Below are 19,297 nucleotides of genomic sequence, written 5' to 3'. Positions count from 1 at the left end.
ATTTTGATCATAGCCTAGAACACATCACAGACTAGAACACTTTGGTGAATGTCAGATGGTCTACAAAACTAACTGGTCTATCTACCATATCTAGGAACTGACATGACTACCTCCGCTAACAAACATGAGAATACTGTTTCACCTTTCTTCTATAACTGCTCCATCTTGAACTTAACTGACAGTCTATTTACCTAATTTTCACACATAAACCCAAAAGTTAATCTTTATAAGAAACAGGCAGTGAGGTCAGAGGTTTTATATTTTAATCCACACAGTGCAAAATATCTTTGGTAGCTCTTACAAAATTTGAATAATGCACAACAATTTGAAAATTACATTTTCTGTTTTTGAGTTTCTCTACTGCTGACACCCAAAGAGTTCATACAATGAGACAAGCTCCTCTATGCCCAAACAGGAGGGTCGGTACTTATTGATCAGACATTCAGCTTCCGTGGGCCAGTACTCGATCCAAGTTATCTTGCTGAGAACATACTGATACCTGAGGAAGGAGTACAAACACATGGAATCTTCAGTTACCTTTATTTCACAAAGACAATAAAGTGTATTGTATCATATATCATATCATATATACCCACAAATAAAGCATAAAAAGCAAAATGACTTATCCAACTAAAAAAAAAAAAATAAATTAACAAGAGCAATAAACAACAACAGTGGCACATGCAGTTTTCTCTAACGAATAAAAACCAATATTGTTTGGTCAATGGAAAGGTCACATTATTTGTAAGTAATAATAAGTACTCCAAGTAGGAATAATCTGAACGTAAAAGTACCAAACTTGCTCATAAAAATACTTATAAAAAGCATTTATTTCATATAATTTGAACATGTTGTGATCTAAGTTGTGAATAGAGAATCATTAGTGTCTGCTGTGAATAAATTGCTGTGGAGAAAACTAAAATATTGCTCCTAGAAAAAAAAAATCCTGAAAAAAAGGAGGAGGCACAAATAAACAATGTCTTTGCACTAAAACCAAAGCTGATCGGTATATCCATCCGTCCATCCATTTTCTATACGGCTTATCCCATTGTGGGGACTGGAGCCTATCCCAGCTGTCATTGGGAGAGAGGCGGGGTACACCCTGGACTGGTCGCCAGTCAATTGCAGGGCTTCAATTGCAGCGTCCTCCAACCCCCATGCTCACACTCACACCTACGGCCAATTTAGAGTCACCAATTAACCTAATGAGCATGGGGGTTGGAGGACGCTGAAGCACCTGGAGAGGACCCATTCATGCTCTGGGAGAACATGCTAACTCTGCACAGGGAGGCCCTGATGGGAAGTGAACCAGGAACCTTCTTGCTGTGAGGCAACAGCGCTAGCCCCTGTGCCGCTGTGCAGTCCTGATAAATAACTTTTAATGACAGAGTGTCTTGTTGGTGAGATGTTGGTGCTGCTTCATTTTTATAGTTTACTTGAAAGAAGAGTTATTTAGAAAAAGTGAAATATTTTAAGTATTTACATGTCACATAGATAACAAACTTACGATAGATTTTGCTCATCTCTGTGAATATCTTCAGATGTGCCCATGATCAGGTAGGTTTTGCCAATCCTCAGATCCAAAGACTCCCTGCAGTGTTGCAAACTGAGGAATGTACGCAGTTTACTCCAAGGACCGACATCAGTAATTCCTGTTTGTGAAAGGAGGAGAAATAAATGTTTTAAGGATTAAATTTACGATCATACAATACCATTCTCACTGACTCCTGCTGTATCATCATCATGCTTAATCATACTTTGCACAAGCTCCTTAGGACTTCTGACATGTTTGGACATACTAGTAGAGCCCAATCTGATCAGCTGGCTATTTCAGTCCTGACACACCTGAGCTGATATGGCAAGATTCAGGATGATGCATTCAGGCAGACTTACTGAAAATAACAGATACCCACTGAATGCTGAATGAAAGTCCATTGTTTTTCCAGTGATTTTATTCAAGAAGTGAAACTTTCATAGATTCTTGATTCATTAGTGAAATATTTGACTTTTTTGTTTAAATCTTGATGATTACAGCTTACAGCTCACAAACATCAAAAATCCACAATCTCAAAATATTAGAATATCACAAAACAATAGCTTGAATAAAGGATATATAATACAGAAGTGTTGACCTTCTGAAATATTCTCAATTATGAACTCAATAATATGTTGGAGCTTCTTGTACACAAATTACTGCATTAATCAGTCCGTGGCACTGGTGGGGGTTTATGAAGCCCAGGTTGCTCTGATAGCAGCTTTCAGCTTATCTGTATTTGTGAGTCTGGTGTCTCTCATCTTCCTCTTGACATTTCCCCAGAGTATTTATGGGGTTCAAGTCAGGCCAGTTTGCTGGCAACTCAATACCACTGTCAGCAAACCAGTTTCTGGTAGTTTTGGCGTCACTGTGGACTGGTGCAAAGTCCTCCTGGAAAAATAAATCAATATCTTCATAAAGCTTCTCTTACACTTACTAAAGTGTAAATGTAACTTAGAACCAGTGACAACTATACACCCCGTTCCACATTATTATGAAAATTTGATTTTAGTGTCAAACACATTTAATTTTTTGTTTTTCAATTAAACTCGTGGATGGTGTTGGGTTTCAGGGCTCTCTGGATCACTGAAATCAATCTCAGACACCTGTGATAATTAGTTTGCCAGGTGAGCACAATTATAGGAAAACTACTTATGAAGGACATTCCACATTATTAAGCAGACCACTGGTTTCAAGCAACATGAGAAAGAAAAAGAATCTCTGCTGCTGAAAAGCGTCAGATAGTGCAATACCTTGGACAATGTATGAAAACTATATTTCATGAAAACTTAAGTGTGATCATCGTACTGTGAAGAAATTTGTGGCTGATTCAGAGCACAGATGGGTTCATGCAGATAAAGGCATAATGAGGAAGGTTCTGCCAGACAAACTAATCAGATTGAGAGCAGCTGCTAAAACACCATTACAAAGCAGCAAACAAGTATTTGAAGCTGCTGGTGCCTTTGAAGTCCCACCAGCCTCAAAGTGTAGGATCCTCCAGAGGCTTGCAGTCATGCATAAACCTACTATTCGGCCACCCCTAACCAATGCTCACAAGCAGAAATGGTTGCCATGGGCCCAGAAATACATGAAGACTGATTTTCAAACAGTCTTGTTTACTGATGAGTGCTGTGCAACCTTGGATGGTCCAGATGGAGGAGTAGTGGATGGTTGGTGGATGGCCACCATGTCCCAACAAGGCTGTGACGTCAGCAAGGAGTTGGAGGAGTCATGTTTGGGCCAGAATCATGAGAAGAGAGCTGGTAGGCCCCTTTAGGGTCCCTGAAGGTGTGAAAATGACCTCAGCAAAGTATACAGAGTTTCTGACTGACCACTTTCTTCCACGGTACAAAAAGAAGAACCGTGCCTTCTGTAGCAAAATTATCTTCATGCATGACAATGCACCATCTCATGCTGCAAAGAATACAGCTGTGTCATTGGCTGCTACAGGCATAAAAGGAGAGAAACTCATGGTGTGGCCCCCATCCTCCCCTGACCTCAATCCTGTTTAGAACCTTTGGAGCATCCTCAAGCTAAAGATCTATGAGGGTGGGAGGCAGTTCACATCAAAACAGCAACTCTGGGAGGCTATTCTGACATATTGAAAAGAAATTCAAACAGAAACTCTTCAAAAATACACAAGTTCAATGGACTGTCATTTGCATTGACTAATTAGGAAAATCTGAGAAAAATGTCATCTGCATAATAATTCGGAACGTGGTGTATGAGCTCTTGGAAAGTATCAAACTTAACACTTTAGGAGTTTAATTAACACTGAAGATTTTGCTGTGATGTGTGGACAAGGCCTAACAAACACTCTGAAGAAGGCATAAGCCCAAACATGTAAGAGATTGTGCTATGAAATTAGTTAAAATAGAAAAGTGTGCCTTTTTTAAGCTAAGCACTCTGAGAAACCTCATTTATGAAGTGAAGCCTTCCCCTCAAACTAATGGTGCTTTCATGCCAGGGGCTCGATCCCTGATACGATTACATTTAAGCCAAGGTTCAGTTAAGTTTTGCTGGGTCAGAGTGCATTACAGAATACCATACCCGGGAACCAGGCCTGGGCCCGCTTAGGTAGGTGGTCTCAGGCATAATTCAAGTGGACTCTGTCATGATTCTCTGAGCTGCCTGTAGATGTGTTAGTATGGAGAATAACAAATATCTATGGTGACAGAACGGACTCCTTGCCGGCATGAAATATAACCAATCATCAGGTCATGACCCGAGTGGCTGCTATGGTTTCTTCTTCTGTCTCCGACAGGTAGATTTGCAGACTAGCTACATGCATGCTGCCAGCAAGTGGGCTCAGGCACAAAACTATAGGTCTTTCTCATTTCACATTTTGGTATCCTTCCTTCCTCCATTTGCATCGTTTCCTTGTGTCTTAGCTCCACCCACTGAGGAATTGAAAGAGAGATGCGAGGAAGAGACAGGAGGAGAGAGGAGGCGCAACTTAGTGAATGAGAAATACTTCACTTCACAGCGTCAGTCTGAATGACGCTAGGTACTGATGATAAGCTGATCAGCTGATTCACACTCATAACCCAAACATTAGCAGACTCGTATTTAAAATAATTTCAAAAACCTTTGTGATGACTCGGCATAAAAATGGTTAAAAAATTAAACAAAAATAGACTGGTGTTTCCTTGTCTGAGCTCCTCCATTAGCCTCCTCTCTCCTCCATCCTCGCCTCCTCCAGGTGCATTTAAGGTATTGGAAGATCCTTCATCATGGTGGAGGGAGAACGATTTCCGGGTCGAGGAGAAAGGAGGCGAGGATGGGAAAATCTTTGTAATGAGAAGCGCCCTATGTCACTCATGTAAAAGCAGGCCAGTGGAGGACAGGGGGGAGGGAGCAATTGTGCTGCAGTGCAGTTCGAAACAATTGTGCCTGATGTGAAAGGACCCTGAGTCTCTTTAAAAGAGTTAATCAATTTTCAATATTGATGTTGTAAATTAAGAAGAGCAAAGATATAAGTTTATCATTTAATTGTGATTTAATTTAGTTTTCATTACAGTGGCCCAAATACTCCATTGTAAAAGTCTATTAGAGACTGTGTAGTTAAAATAATCATTAGAGGGTTGTAAATTTGAGGAAATGTAAAAAATAAGCACCCACCTTCTCTGATGACCTCTACCACCCGCATCGTATAAATGTCAGTGGACGAACTCTCAGTAAATTGTTCCAGACTCACTTTGTACACTGAGGAAAAACAAGGTGGATTGTGAGCTGATTTGGTTTCGCTCACAAACTTTTTTGGGTCACGTATGTGCAGACTATGCATACTTTCTTACCAAAGTCTGTTTTGCTGGTCTGTGTGCTCTCACAGGCTTTAAGAATACGCTCAGCAGTGTTGATTGTCCCCTTTTTCTGCATCGCGCAGGTCTCTGGAAACACATAGAAGACACAAACTAAAGCTACATAACTGAAAGCATGCCCATATGAGCACATGTTGACAACTGTGTGTAGATGCGATTTTATTAATGCAGTCTGGACAGACAATTTAAATTTATGAGACATTTATTCTGTAGCTGGCCTCGCTACTTCTGCAGTGTTTGCTGCCTCTGGCAGGAACCTCTGAGATTTTCAAGGGTTTATTGTTGAGTAATTGATAACACAATTTCTCCATCAGATATTAAACAGACACAAATCATGAAGAGTATCTTAGTTAATCTTAGTTAGTTTGTTTCCATTGTAAGGGGCACTTATACTACCAGACTAAGAATTTGATGGCCATTTGTAACTCTGTAAAATCTATACTAATAACCTGATGCAGTCCAGAGTCCAAAATGAAAGCCTGATTGAGAAGGGTGTATTTGCAGACTAGGAGACAGCAGGTTCAGGACAGTAGAACTAGGACCCTGCTCACACACATGCACATTGGTTATGAGCATTTTTTAAATAAGGATTGCTAGCTATTGCAAACATTCACGACAGCTATGGACGATTATCACAGAATAAGTCCTTGATGAGTTATGTTTGATCTGTTAAGAAAACAAGATACAAAATGGACATCATGTTGCAGCATGGGATTGTGTAGCGTTATTGATATGAACAGAACACTGGTGTTAACGGAACAGATGTCATTTGAAACTAGCTAACATTACAGTAAAATTATTATTATTTTTATATCTCCTTGCATTTCTTCCTCCCTCAGGCATCTATGATGCCTTCGGCAAGCCCTGTGTCCCACTTATCCCCAGTTCTGTTCTAAATGTTCTGTTTGTTTATTTGTTTACTTGTTGTATTAAGTGGAAAATAAAGAAGAGTTTGTAAAAAGTGTTTGTGAATTTAATGGGGGTCAAAGACTTTGGGGAAAATGGCTTAACATGTATAAAAGTGTTATATAAAATAAAAGGAAAACACTAACAACATCAAAAAAAGCCCTTCAATTTAACTAAATTCCTGCCTATCAAAGTCATGTCAACTCAGGCAACTTGTGTAATTGCAATGCTCTTCCACTTCCCTGGGTGGCGCTGCTGTGAAAAACACAGGTCATAGTTCTTACGGTCCTGAAACTGCAGCCTGCAGAAAACTACTATTGTGGCATGATTGGATGTTTAGTGTTTTGATTGGACTTGAATTCTTTAAACCTTTCTTAAAATCAACCCTGCATGATCTAACAAGTTCATCTTATTGGATAGATATATTTTTATCTCTCATATGTATACTGAACTAAAAACTCACTAGATACCTGCATTTTGACTAATTTGAGTTTATAAACTCAAACAAGGAGGCCGCCATGTTTTGGTCTGCACCGGCACAGTGACGACACATTTACAGTCTGTCAAGATTTTTTTGATTGAAATAGCTTTTTATTTCAGTAAAAATGACCTCCTAATGCTGCAAATTCTACAAGTGACCATTTTCAGTTCTTCACTACCTATAAAATGTTTTAAAACTCTGTTGGAACAATTTGGAACAGTGTATTTTCAGTTTTTTTTATTTTAAAAAAGTTATCATAGGGAGGTTTGTTCAGTAAAATTTGAATTATGCTCTAACGGTTGATGAGTTGAATATTATACTATCATTTGCAATGACTATTTAGGAAAATCAGAGAAAATATGATTTGCATAATAATTCGGAATGCAATGTATAAGCAGCAAGTAGACAAAAGTAAGACTGAGGCTGAAAAAGATATTTAGTTGTCCCTTGGGGAAACAACAACAGCTGGCTGTGTAGAAGTGTTTTTAAAAAAATTCACCTGGGAGTGTCACACAGCTTTATACCATGGTCTTGGTGAATACTCCATGGCTCTGGAAAAACGCTCACTAGCTGCCACACCAACAATTTAAAAATGTTTTGTTAGACACCATCCTATTTACCTTCTGCACATATGCATTCATCATTATTGCAGAGCTGCAGCACCTGTCCAGCTTCCCTCTCCGGGTGATAAAACTTCATACAGGATGTTTCTGCAGCAGGACAAGAAGATTTAATTGTAATTGCCATACAATGCAATGTGTACACTGAGTAATACACTTGTAGGTCCTGGAGGCAACATACAGTTGTAAATGTATCTCAGACTTACGGTCATAGTATTCATAGACGGACACAGCAGCTGGTTGTAGCACTCCAACTTTCAACCTCTGATGAATCCTAAATGTGATCTCTTCTGGACGAGTGTGAGAAACCTTGGGAGAGAGAAATGTAACACAAATGTGGGACAGAAATAAACAATAAAGGAACATAAGATGAGGAAAGAAGACTGGATGAACAATAATCACTCACCTTGTCCAGGTAGATGATGAGAGAGCCTCTTTCTGATAGCGCTGTGTTCATCTCATATTTGGCGATGGTGCGAGCACGTCCTCTACTTAACTAAACACACAAATGCACAAGTCTGTTACATGTGTTACACGTAAATGTTGAGACTATTTTTATTGTTAATCGAGTTTGTAAAGTATCATAAACTCCGATTTCCTATGTGCTGCTTTTATATTTCAAAGTGTAAAACTTACTAAGTCCAGGTCTTGTGTGTTGACAGTGACGCCAGTTAACAAGCCGACATCCAAAATTGACATGGTTGCATCACGGTCTGGGTCTTTGTACCTGTAAAGAAAATGGACAAATAAGATGTTAAGACAGAGATCCTTAAAGCAATGCCCTTTATTCAGTGTCCAACAAAATTTCTGTTTTCAGGTACTACCCTAAATTATATTCATATTAAGGGAAAAAGGTGTTAAAATGAGCTCAAATGGATGGTAAAGCCTCTAAAACGTTTAAAAGTAAAATCCTAAAAGTACTAAAATATCAAATTTCAGTCCAAAGTTTGATGAAAGGAAACATCTATTACTACTGTAATACTGTAATTACTACTACTACTATCAAGCTCAGGTCCTCTACCAGACGCCAGGGAGTCTGAGGAGCCTGAGCAATACCTTTGCAGTTCTTTGGACTCTGCTCTTCTGGACAGAGATCTTAAATGTTGTTCCTAGAATCTGTTGGAGCAACTCTTCCATTTTAGGGTTTACAGCCCTACGTGATCACCACCTTTCTTTTGCTGTTTATTGACCACCATGTTGTCTGGTTGTTTAGCCATGATCAATTTGTCTGTTTGGATCTGGAAGTCCCACATAAACTTAGGTAGAGTATTTTCAACCACTCTCAACTAAAATCTTGTCCCGTCTTGGATGATAGCATGGCCACACCGTAAGTGTGCTCCCAGCCACTCATCGTATGCTGATGTCACCATTGTATCTGCAGCTGTGTGAGTTCACAGGCCATGGGTGGGCGGGTTAAAGAGTGTCAATCACTCTTCAACAGAAGTGCTCAATGTGATTGTACGATCTTATGTAAAAGAACAAAATAACAAACAAGAAACATTTATAGATAAGATTATAGAGGATGATATGGACTGGCTCTCCTTTTAGATAGAACTTGAGGTATGCATGCAATAAGGTTAATAACTTAAAATAAAATGTACTCATTAGTACTACGGAGGGGGGAAAGGTAGGACTCTTGTAAATGAAAATTGCTCTCCTATTGGTAGGTGTCACGACTGATGTTGTTGACATCCGGTCTGGGTGTCAAACTAGACGATGATGAAAGAAAAAATCTGACATGCTAGTCTTGTCAAGTCGTGGCCGGGGTTGTCTTGGATGCGTTGTTAATCATGTCAAGACTGTTTGCCATTCCTGACGTTCATAGTCGGGCTTAAGGTTTGACGTTCAGCTGCAATGGTGCAGTCGGGCCAAAAATTTTCAAAAAAGTCGGGTAGTCTGAGCCGGCCTTTACTACTTTCTGTCAACAGCTCTGTTCAGGACTGCTGTGTGATCATAATCACTGTGTTCTGGCTTCACCCAGCAGTCCCTGACACTGCTGTACAGATAGCAGGCTGCATGCTGCACCAATAGTATTGCCACAGAGATTCTGGTAAGAGCAGGGGACAAGGACTTCACATAGTGTGCACACACTGACGGAAGAAAAGCACTTAAAAAGGGTGCATGGCTTCAGATTTCTGGGGACCCATGTTATGGACAAATCCTCCTGATCCATAAACAACAAAGCTGCTGTTAAATAGACACAGCAACACCTGTACATCCTCCGGATCCTGAAGAGAAATTACCATTGTTAGAGACTGCTGATAGCTTTCTACTGCTCTGCAATAGTAATCTTGCAAAGCAGATGGATTCACTCCTTTCCATGTTTTCACTGGTGCAGGTGACTTCAATAGAGCATTTTAACAAACTGTCTAACTGTCTGGTATCCTGGCTGGTACCTGTTACCCCTCCAGAGCAAACAAAAACCTTATCACAGACATCTCACCCCAGACCACACTGTTTATTCAGCCCTCATGGATGCAAAATAGGCCCCCAAAAAGATGAAAACACATGCCACCAGACTCATGATCCGTTTTTCTGCCAGAAAATTAGGGAAATAACGGACATGACAATTTAAAGCAAAAATGAAAAAAATGTTAAAGAGATGAGAAGAATTGAAAGAGTATTTCCGCAAAACTTGCCAATACTTACAAAATCTCTATTGTCAGCCTGTATATCTTCTCATCTTCACCCACCCGCTCTGAAAAAGAAAAACATTTGAATGTAATTATATCATCATGATGTTTCCCAAGTTAAAGGGACAAAACAGACTACAAAACGGAGTAATAAACCAGATAGAAACAAATTACCTAGGAGTAGCTGTACAGACAATTTAAACTTCTGACAGTCACTCTCCTTTTCCCTAGGCAGAGTGTAATACATCGACACCATCTGTCACAAAGACAAAAGACAATCTTTAACAGGCAACAATCAAAATAATAGAATTCACAAAAACCTAGAAACAAAACAATTAAATGTACCTTCACTGTGGCCTGTCCTGCCCCTGCGGCAGTCACTGTTATGTTCTCATTGATAGCGCTGATCTATAGGAATTTAAATTTGTTTACAAACACAGTAAGAAACAATGATGATGTCTATGAGCAGCTCTGAGCTTGTGTGAAATAGTGTTCTCACTTTAGCTGTTCTCGTAGTGTGGATGTTGAGACTGTTGAAGTTGTATTTTACTGGCTTCAATCTGCCTGGTAACAAGATCTGCACATTTAGATCATACTCCATCTCTTTAGCACTGACCCAGTACTCAGCAACAGCCTGGTACACCATTTTGGTAGCCTGGAAGGGGCAAAAGAGGGTTTAAAATAAAAGACAAGGAAGTATTTCATAAAACTAAGATAGCGAAGAAAATAAAACTAAGTTAAAACTGACCACAACTACAATGCCTGACTGAACTGTGTATTTTGGCCAAGTTATGAAGAGGCAAAATCTATGGAAATATTGTTCTCTCAATAGATTTTCTCTTGTAGTCATTTAACCAGAGGTGTGATGATTAAATTTGATTGGCTGATTTCAGTTTTTTCCTTGTATGACCTGACCATAAAGATTTTGGATGATACAGATTTCTTTTCTTAAAAGAAAACCTGTTTTTGACATCTAAATATGACCTTTAACATTGTGTTAATGGAGTTTGATTTTTTGTTCATAACAAAGATCCACTGTCTATAGTTGTTTTATTATAAAAAAAAAAAAAAATCCACTGCATCAGGTCACATGATAATCTCTGATTTTAACTACAACTAATGTCCTCCAGGAAACTCTGTCACAGCTTTTATTTCCTGTGTTAATGTTTACTTTTATTCCATGATTTATGCTGGTGTTAATATTTTATGTTTGTTAGCCAATAGAATATAAATCTTTCTAAATTATACATGAATGCAACTTTTATGTGAAATTTACATTTTAGAGAGAATTAATTGGTCATTATATTCACCCTGTCTCCCCTTTGTCAGTGTAACACAGGAATGACTCAAATCACAAACAGAGGCATTTAAAGCTGTATTCTAACTTCTGAAGGAATAAGGAATTATTCAAACAATAATTAAAATCAGAGACAGTTTTCTCAGAATTGACAATAGTTTACCTGAGCGCTACTCTCTCTCTGCCTTGTTGGTGGGTACAACACTGTTAATATTGTTTTTATTTCCTGTAAAATTTTATATCTGACTGAAGGTCAGTCTTATCAATTACAGGCTCATTACAGGCTGAATCCGTGCCGCAGGCACATCCCTTTATAAATCACTTGTTAAAGTTTGAGCTTTGAAAATTTTCAAAAAGTTAAAACTGCCTGTCTAATATATAAAGTCTTACATGGGCTAGCACCGCCTCCACTTAATGATTACATCAACCAGAAAACAATCACTGAGTCTTCAACTAGACTGACCAGACCACCTGCTAGAGGGGACTGTGAGATACCTCTTAGGCGCTCCACCTTTGGGCAAAATGTCATATCTTTCAAAAGGAGCACATTGTGGAATACTTTACCACTCTCAATCAGGGAATGCTCAGAGTAATCTGAAAATGTGGCTCAGGACAAACCAGAATTGCGACCATGTTTAACTATTTCAGTATCTCCGTGCATACATACTTACATATAGCTATGTACGCATATTTTGTGCAATACTACATACGTAAATATACTTATGTATGTTTTTCTTTTTGGGTGCAATACTATATGCATAAACTTATCTGTTAATGCTAACTATTGCAATAGGGCTATGTGCAATAATATTAGCACTTTAACTAACCAGACCAAGGGTGGAGTGCAATAATATTAGCACTTAATTGTTTTGTATCTGAAAGCTCAATGTTGTTAACCCTGAAAAGCAGATGGATATGCCCGTTTTCGTGTTTCTCACCGGTGAATCCATCTTGCAAAGCTCCCATCTGAACCGTTTGGGTTCATGGACGTTTATAACTTTGAACTGTAGATCATAGACACTCTTTTTTTCCTCTGAAAGCTGACTTTCTCGTAGTTAGTTTTCTCGATGTCATTGTAGCTGTAAAGGACGCTGAGCCCAGAACTTTGGGGACTTATCGGGGTCTTTACAGATTACATTTTTTCAATCATTTTTTAAATCAATTTTTCAATCACTTACTTCAGTTTTTTTGCTCAGGGCATCGCCATGTTGTTTACTGCAATGCATTGTGGGATGGGCAGTTGACCAGCTGTGTCTGTACTGATTTGAAGATTGGCACAAGTGAATCTAACTGCAAAAAAAGTGTTGTGTCCCCACAAGATGAGAAAACAAGTCTGTGCAAAGAAAAGGCTTAGTCACTATTGTTTTCTGTGTGTTACGAAAAAAAATCTCTGAGTTTCAAATTTCAAATTGTTTTTTTCTATTGTTTTTCTATTGCTACTCTTGTGGGCATGCGATCTGTTGGTGGGCACTCCTGGTGAAGCTCTCTGTCAGTGGGCATCAGAGGTGTCAAGTAACTAAGTACAAATACTTCTTAGCTTACTTAAGTAGAAAATTTGGCTATCTATACTTTACTGGAGTAATTATTTTTCAGCCTACTTTTTAACTTCTACTCCTTACATTTTCAAGCAATTATCTGTACTTTCTACTTCTTACATTTTAAAAATAGCCTCGTTACTCCTATTTCATTTCAACTTGTTTTCATTCCGGCTTGTGATCGTTCAAAAAAACACAAATGAAGAACCCAAAAACCTATCCAGATAAATCGCGTCATCCGGATAGAGTGAATTTGATTGAATGAATGATTGGATGAGAAGTATAAACATAATACCATTCGGACACCCTATTGGTTTGTACGCGAACCATCGCACCTGCGCATGACACAAATCACATCACACTCCAGCAAGGAAATAGCAGACGTATGTAGCCTAGTACGGAGATGTCTGTGGCAGAGACTCAAAAGAACTCGAGCGAAATGTCCCAACCAAGGCCCAGTGAGGATGTTGGTAGTACATATATATGGTTCTTGAATGTATTTGCATTGTACTAAAATGCGTTCATTTTCAATGGAAACAGGTGCATCCCAAATTTTTCAACATTAACATTTTAATGTAACATTATAGTCACTATGGCCTTTAGAAAAATGTTTTTTGGGGAGGTGAGGTAGTGCACTATAGGCCCCTGTGGCACGGCGTAAACTTTTGTCCTTAATGGTATTTTTTTCCCCTTACATTACTTTTACTTTTATATTTTAAGTAGTTTTAAAACCAGTATTTTTATACTTTTACTTGAGTAAAAAGCTTGAGTTGATACTTCTACTTCTACAAAAGTCTTTTTAAACCCTAGTGACTATACTTCTACTTAAGTAATGACTGTGAATACTTTTGATATCTCTGGTGGGCATGCAATCTACTGTGGGCACTCCTGGTGAAGCTCTCTGTCAGTGCACAAACATCTTCTCTGCCAAGACAAGTCAGTGCAGCTCTATGCTCTGGTTTTGAAAAGAAATGTGGTCCAGACCCTCTCCCCCATAACTATCATATAGTCATGCCGAAGCAGGTCGGCAGAAGAGCGAAAACATCTTTCACATCATGAAAAGCTTTCAATGTCCTTATTTCATTCAGTTGTAGTAAAACTGACACTACGATAAAGCAACATCTGAGGTATCTCTGCAGTGGATGCAGCCATTATAAACAGCTTTGAGAACAACTAAACCCCACCCATGGCACAACTCTGTATGTATGGCTCAGAAAGTATCGTCACTCACTCACTCAGGCATTCAGTCAGTCAGTCAGACACAAACAGACCCGTGTGTAGGGCTGACCCTAGCAGTCAGCCAAATGTTGGAGAAAAAAATAGACAAATCTGCGTTACCTGAGTTGATCCATAACCTCCGCCCACCTTCTGCTGTTTGTTGAACCATCTGACAACAGGTCGGGCATCTTCAAAGGCCTTTGTAGACAGAGGGAGGTAAGAGGTTCAAATTTTCTTCATTTTACTGTGGCATGTTTTATTTTAATTTGAAAAAAATTTAGATTATAACCTGCCTTTAAAAAATTTAAAACATACAGACATCTTCATAAAAAAACATTTTGTGCCTTTGTTTTTTTTTGTCAAGTTTCTGTTAATAATAGACCATGACACATTTTAAACACTGACACATTGATGCAGCAGATCGGTTATTATGGGGAGAGAGGTAAAGTACACCCAGGACTGGCCTCCAGTCAATCACAGGTCTGACATAAACAGTAAGTCACACTCACACCTGTGGGAATTTTAGAGGCACCAATCGACCTAACCACAGTGTTTATGGACTGTGGAAGAGGAAGAACCCACTTATGCACAGAACGAAATGCAAACCCTAGAAAAAAATGCCACGTTCAACCAAGGATTCAGACCAGGAATCATCTTGCAATTAGTTAAAAGCCCCAACAACTAATACAATTTTGGGTAATGACTTTCTAAAATAAGACGGAAGTTAACGACTTCCTGGGTTTGCTGTTCACATGTATGGGGTGGTGCTTCCTTAACCCATAAGGACCCACCACAGCACAGGTGTCATGTGACCTCTAAATGCTAACTTATAAAATCACCGAGTTAAACTACCTACTTGTCTACCTTCCACCCATCCATTTTAAATACCTCTTATCCCATTTAGAGCCACCAATTAACCTAAGGAGCATGTCTTTGGTGGTGGGAGGAAGCTTGAGTACCCAGAGAGAGCCCACGCATGCACAGGGGAGAACATGCAAACTCTGCACAGAAAGGCCATTACCAGGAAGTGAACCAGGAACCTTCACGCTGTGACACAACTAACCCCTGTGACGCCTTTCAGCCCATTGTCTACAATTTTAATGTTAATTTCAAATGCAATTAATCAGTGTTATTCCTTCTTTAGAGGTGTATTTTCAGAGATGGAGTCCATAGGTTGACCTTTTTGGGTTTTGTACTGCGGCAATAGCATTTTTACCTGGTGCAACATAATGTACTCACCTTGGCCTTCACAAGAGCAAGAAGAGCATAAGCTGTGGCCTCCAGGGTGTATACTTGTCCCTTAACTACTGGCCAGTGTGAAAACTCTGATAAAAAAAAACAAACACATTTTTGTCTCTGTGATATAAAAGGAACAAGCTATCTACAAAGACTTTTCCAATCCCTCATCTGTAAATAATAAGTCTTACAAAAAAGAAATGAACAAGACTTTACTGAAAAAGAAACAAAAAATTTTGTTAAAGAACATTAGCAAAAAAGACCGTGCAGAAATAGAGAGGAGGTATTTCCATGGCAATGTCTGTCGTTTACTGTATCTGCTTGGTGAAATAAAATGGAGAGAACACTTCTTATGAGGCAAATTTTACTTACATGGGGGTTCTAGATATAAATAGCCATTTTACAAATCTGAATTTATTAAAGCAATTTTAACAACAGTGGGGGTTACGCAACAAAGTCAATGACAAAGTCACTTAAAAAAAAGGTATAAATAAAAGTTAGACATGTTAAAAAACAGCCTCGGGTGATTTTATATTCCAAATTTCACTTAGGAACACTCTCATTATCCATTTACTGCAACATGGATATACATTTTTTTTTTTAGATTTATTTTTGGGCTTTTTGTGCCTTCATTAGATAGAGGAGGACAGTGAATAGAGTCAGAAACAGGGTCAAGAGTGGGGGTGAGACATGCGGTGAAGGGCCTCGGGCCGGATTCGAACCCTAGCCGCCCGTGTACATGGGGAGTGCCTTTAACCACTAGGCCACCTGCTCCCCTAACATGGATATACCATTTTACTTGGAGATGAAGACCGCTTTAATGATGCTCCTTGGGTTAGTCAAGCAGCAGACTTGAACTTTCCAGGGAGGGCATGGCTACAAACCCCCATATGGATGGATCATTATAATAATGTGTACTGAATACAATAAAATTAGTTAAAAATCAATGAATTTATAATAGCATAAATCTAATTAAGAGGATAAAGCAAGCTTTATGCAATAAAGGAGGAGGCTTGGATGGTGGAAGTGAAGTTTTGCCAACAGCAGCAGTGTGGTTCATCAGCATTAATGCACGCAAGGATTAGTGAAAAGTGCCTCACATTTAGATACACCGCTATGTTGACAAAAAGAGCTGCGATTGGCTGTGGGAGCTGGGAGGTGATAACCAGGATCAGCTGTCCATCAGATGATCACAGCTGGGTGTATTACTACTGTGTCCTACATCAACTAACGCTAGGCTTCATATTAATGACAATGCAAATGACAAAAAAACATCTACCAGTGTGTTTTTGAAAATATTACTGTGGCTGTGAATGATTTGTGTGCTGATACCTGGGGAAATGAATCTGTAAAGGATTTCTCTGTTCAATTTGTTTTCATTGGCGAGGGCGTATGATGCCATGGCAACAGCATATGGGTTTGTGAGGCTGGGCAGACGATTCTCCAGGTAGGCCACTGCTTTGTCAATACTGCCAGGTAAACTATGTATCTGGAAACAAAATAACAAAAAACAAGGAAAAATAAAGGACACAGGGGTATCAGTGCTGCATTAAATAAATAGAAAGGTCACCTTTCTGACCACAGCAACAAAGACTTAAAATGTAGAGGCTTTCCAAAAGTAGAATTTATGGTGGAAATATTGTATTGCATTAGTGGTCAAAGTGATTTGCCTTATCACTGTGCAGATGAGGATGAAATTATTAGCCCCCCATGAAGATTTCATCTTTCTCTAAGTATTTCCTAAGTGTTCTTAAACAGAGCAAGATTTTAACACAGCTTTTCCACACATCATAGGTTTATTTTGGATGCTTACATCATTTTACTTTGCACACAGAAACAAAAATATTTCACATAAAACCCAAACTACCAAAGTCTACATTAGCTTGTCACCTCTCCCGTCTTCCTCCAAACATAACTCCAGCAATATGTCTGTGGCCAAAGAACTCTAGTTTGGTCTCATCTGACCAAAGGACATGCTTCCAGTTTAAATAATCTTTCTCCAGGTTTTCCTTAGCATACTTCATTCTGGTTCGAAGGTGTCTCTTCTGCAGAAGTGGGCTTTTCTTGTTCTGCATCCTCTTAGTCCATTCTTGCACAGGGCTCTAGTGATGGCCTTTTTTGAGACTACAATTCCTGACTTGGCTAAGCCTTTCACTAGTGTCTTTGTAGTTGTTCTGAGGTCTCTAGACACAACCCCTTACTAGTTTTCTTTCCAGGGTCTTTGAAATCTTTCTCTTGCTATCTCTGCCAGGCTTGACCTGGACTGTGTGGCTCTCTTAAAATTTCTTGTACATACTTCTTACTCCAGTTATTGACACTTGGAAATGCTGTGATAACTTTGTAGATCCTGTTTTTTTTTTTTTTTTGCCATGATGCTTCCTCCAGCGAAAGATCAAACCCTGACTGAAGTTTTTATTCTGTGTGTAAATTGGAAGATAACTCTCAGTTTTAATCTGATTTTCCAAGCTATGAGAATTACAAAGCTAAATCACATCATTGCACAACAGTGGTTTGTGCTATGGCTCAACAAAAAGGCCAGTTCTACGGGGGGGGGGGGGGGGGGGGGTAATAATTTAGACCCTGGTAGTATTTGTGAAATAATTTTGTTTTTTGCAAAGTAAATAATGTAACCATCCAAAATAATACTAGGATGTTTGGAAAAGCTGTGTTAAAAATGCTCTATTTAACAGCACTTTGGAAATACTTGGGAGAAACTGAAATTTTCATGGGAGGGCTAATAATTTTGAAGGGATTTCAAAGAAGAAAAAATCAAGAGTTATGATGAACCACATCTGTTGTTACTGTAACTGAATTTACATGATAGTAGTGACAAACAGTGGAGAAGTTTTATGATCAAGAAAATTGTTTTCTGTTGATCTCTACTTTGCAGTCAGTAAACAAAGCAATAAAAGAGTTAAATGAAAAAGACAACAATACATTATAGGAGCTGTACCCACTTGGTCTGAACACAGTATACGTGACCCCTGTAGGGCAATGAGGCAGAAGGCAGTCATGGAGGCATCTGAGTCGATACCTTCCACGTCACCCTACAATGTGCACAAACACAAGCATGTTTTAATCAGTGACATGATGATCAGCAATGTATGTCAGGCTCAAAATCCCAATCAGCTCTTTTTAAGCATCAATATATAGAACTGATTTATTAAAACCACTCACAATCATTGTTTTATCTAACACTCTTCCAACTTCTCTGAACCTGCCGTCAGACTGCTGTGCATTGAGAATCAGAAACTTGACAGCATCACAGATCACTTGGCGTTGCACTACTACCAGCCTGTTGGCCATGGTAAACACCTTGGCAACATAGGCAGTCAACCTTTGGAAAAAAAAGTTACAAGGAATTAAAGGTAGCAGCTTAAACATGTGCACAGGACACCAACTCATTCTCATATGAATCAGAATCTAAGATACTGAATTTACAATTTCCTGAATGTTTGAGTGTCTCACCAGGTGCTGCTTCTCTGGCTGCTAAACACGGCAAATGACCCGTCACTTTTTCGAAAGAGCAGTTGTCTTTGGTAGCCTACACAGAAACAGAACAGAAATCCTCTTTACAAATAGATAAACAACTCTGGACTGAGTCCTGCTCATTGGCTGCTAGTAAGTTCTTAAACACGTTTTTCTTTTCATCCATAATGTTCTGATTAGGGATAGGTACAAATACTCGTGTACTCCACAAGGTTTATTACTTGCCCCTGTGCACACAAGGCTGCAGTATTTTGACTTATTTAGTGCTGCATGTTGGAGCTGTGTATTTTGACTGGTCTCACATTAGATATGATTACATTTATCAGGCTGACAGATTATCAGCGCACATGATGTTAGATCCATGTTCCCTAAATGCAAAATGAGGAGGAGCCCTGGGCTGGACATAATCACTGGTAAACACCTGAAAGTCTGTGCTGATCAACTGTGTGATTTTTTTCAGTGATATCTCTCTCAGTTCTTTCTCTGCATAAGGTTTCATTATTATGGAAAGAATACATTGTAGTACT

The 19,297-nt window shown here is 39.0% G+C and overlaps 1 protein-coding gene across 1 annotated transcript in view; it reads right to left on the bottom strand.

Moving 5' to 3' along the window:
- Nucleotides 1-246: 246 nt before the first annotated feature.
- The window catches only part of LOC121508442 (complement C3-like), a 51,380-nt gene continuing 32,329 nt past the window's right edge, over nucleotides 247-19,297 (bottom strand). Inside the window, exons 25-42 of the mRNA XM_041785301.1 lie at nucleotides 18,750-18,825; nucleotides 18,459-18,618; nucleotides 18,239-18,328; nucleotides 16,614-16,770; nucleotides 15,285-15,370; nucleotides 14,166-14,243; nucleotides 10,495-10,650; nucleotides 10,341-10,403; nucleotides 10,170-10,251; nucleotides 10,012-10,060; nucleotides 7,999-8,089; nucleotides 7,769-7,858; nucleotides 7,569-7,671; nucleotides 7,363-7,452; nucleotides 5,332-5,424; nucleotides 5,156-5,239; nucleotides 1,508-1,652; nucleotides 247-499 (exon numbers count right to left, since the gene is read on the bottom strand). Of these exons, the coding sequence (XP_041641235.1) occupies nucleotides 358-499; nucleotides 1,508-1,652; nucleotides 5,156-5,239; nucleotides 5,332-5,424; nucleotides 7,363-7,452; nucleotides 7,569-7,671; nucleotides 7,769-7,858; nucleotides 7,999-8,089; nucleotides 10,012-10,060; nucleotides 10,170-10,251; nucleotides 10,341-10,403; nucleotides 10,495-10,650; nucleotides 14,166-14,243; nucleotides 15,285-15,370; nucleotides 16,614-16,770; nucleotides 18,239-18,328; nucleotides 18,459-18,618; nucleotides 18,750-18,825 (1,835 nt within the window). The 3' untranslated portion in view covers nucleotides 247-357. The remainder of the gene's footprint in view (nucleotides 500-1,507; nucleotides 1,653-5,155; nucleotides 5,240-5,331; nucleotides 5,425-7,362; nucleotides 7,453-7,568; nucleotides 7,672-7,768; nucleotides 7,859-7,998; nucleotides 8,090-10,011; nucleotides 10,061-10,169; nucleotides 10,252-10,340; nucleotides 10,404-10,494; nucleotides 10,651-14,165; nucleotides 14,244-15,284; nucleotides 15,371-16,613; nucleotides 16,771-18,238; nucleotides 18,329-18,458; nucleotides 18,619-18,749; nucleotides 18,826-19,297) is intronic.

The sequence above is a fragment of the Cheilinus undulatus genome, linkage group 4 (genome assembly GCF_018320785.1).
Source record: "Cheilinus undulatus linkage group 4, ASM1832078v1, whole genome shotgun sequence".
NCBI classification, from domain to species: Eukaryota; Metazoa; Chordata; class Actinopteri; order Labriformes; family Labridae; genus Cheilinus; species Cheilinus undulatus.
This window is presented reverse-complemented; position numbering and strand designations above follow the sequence as displayed.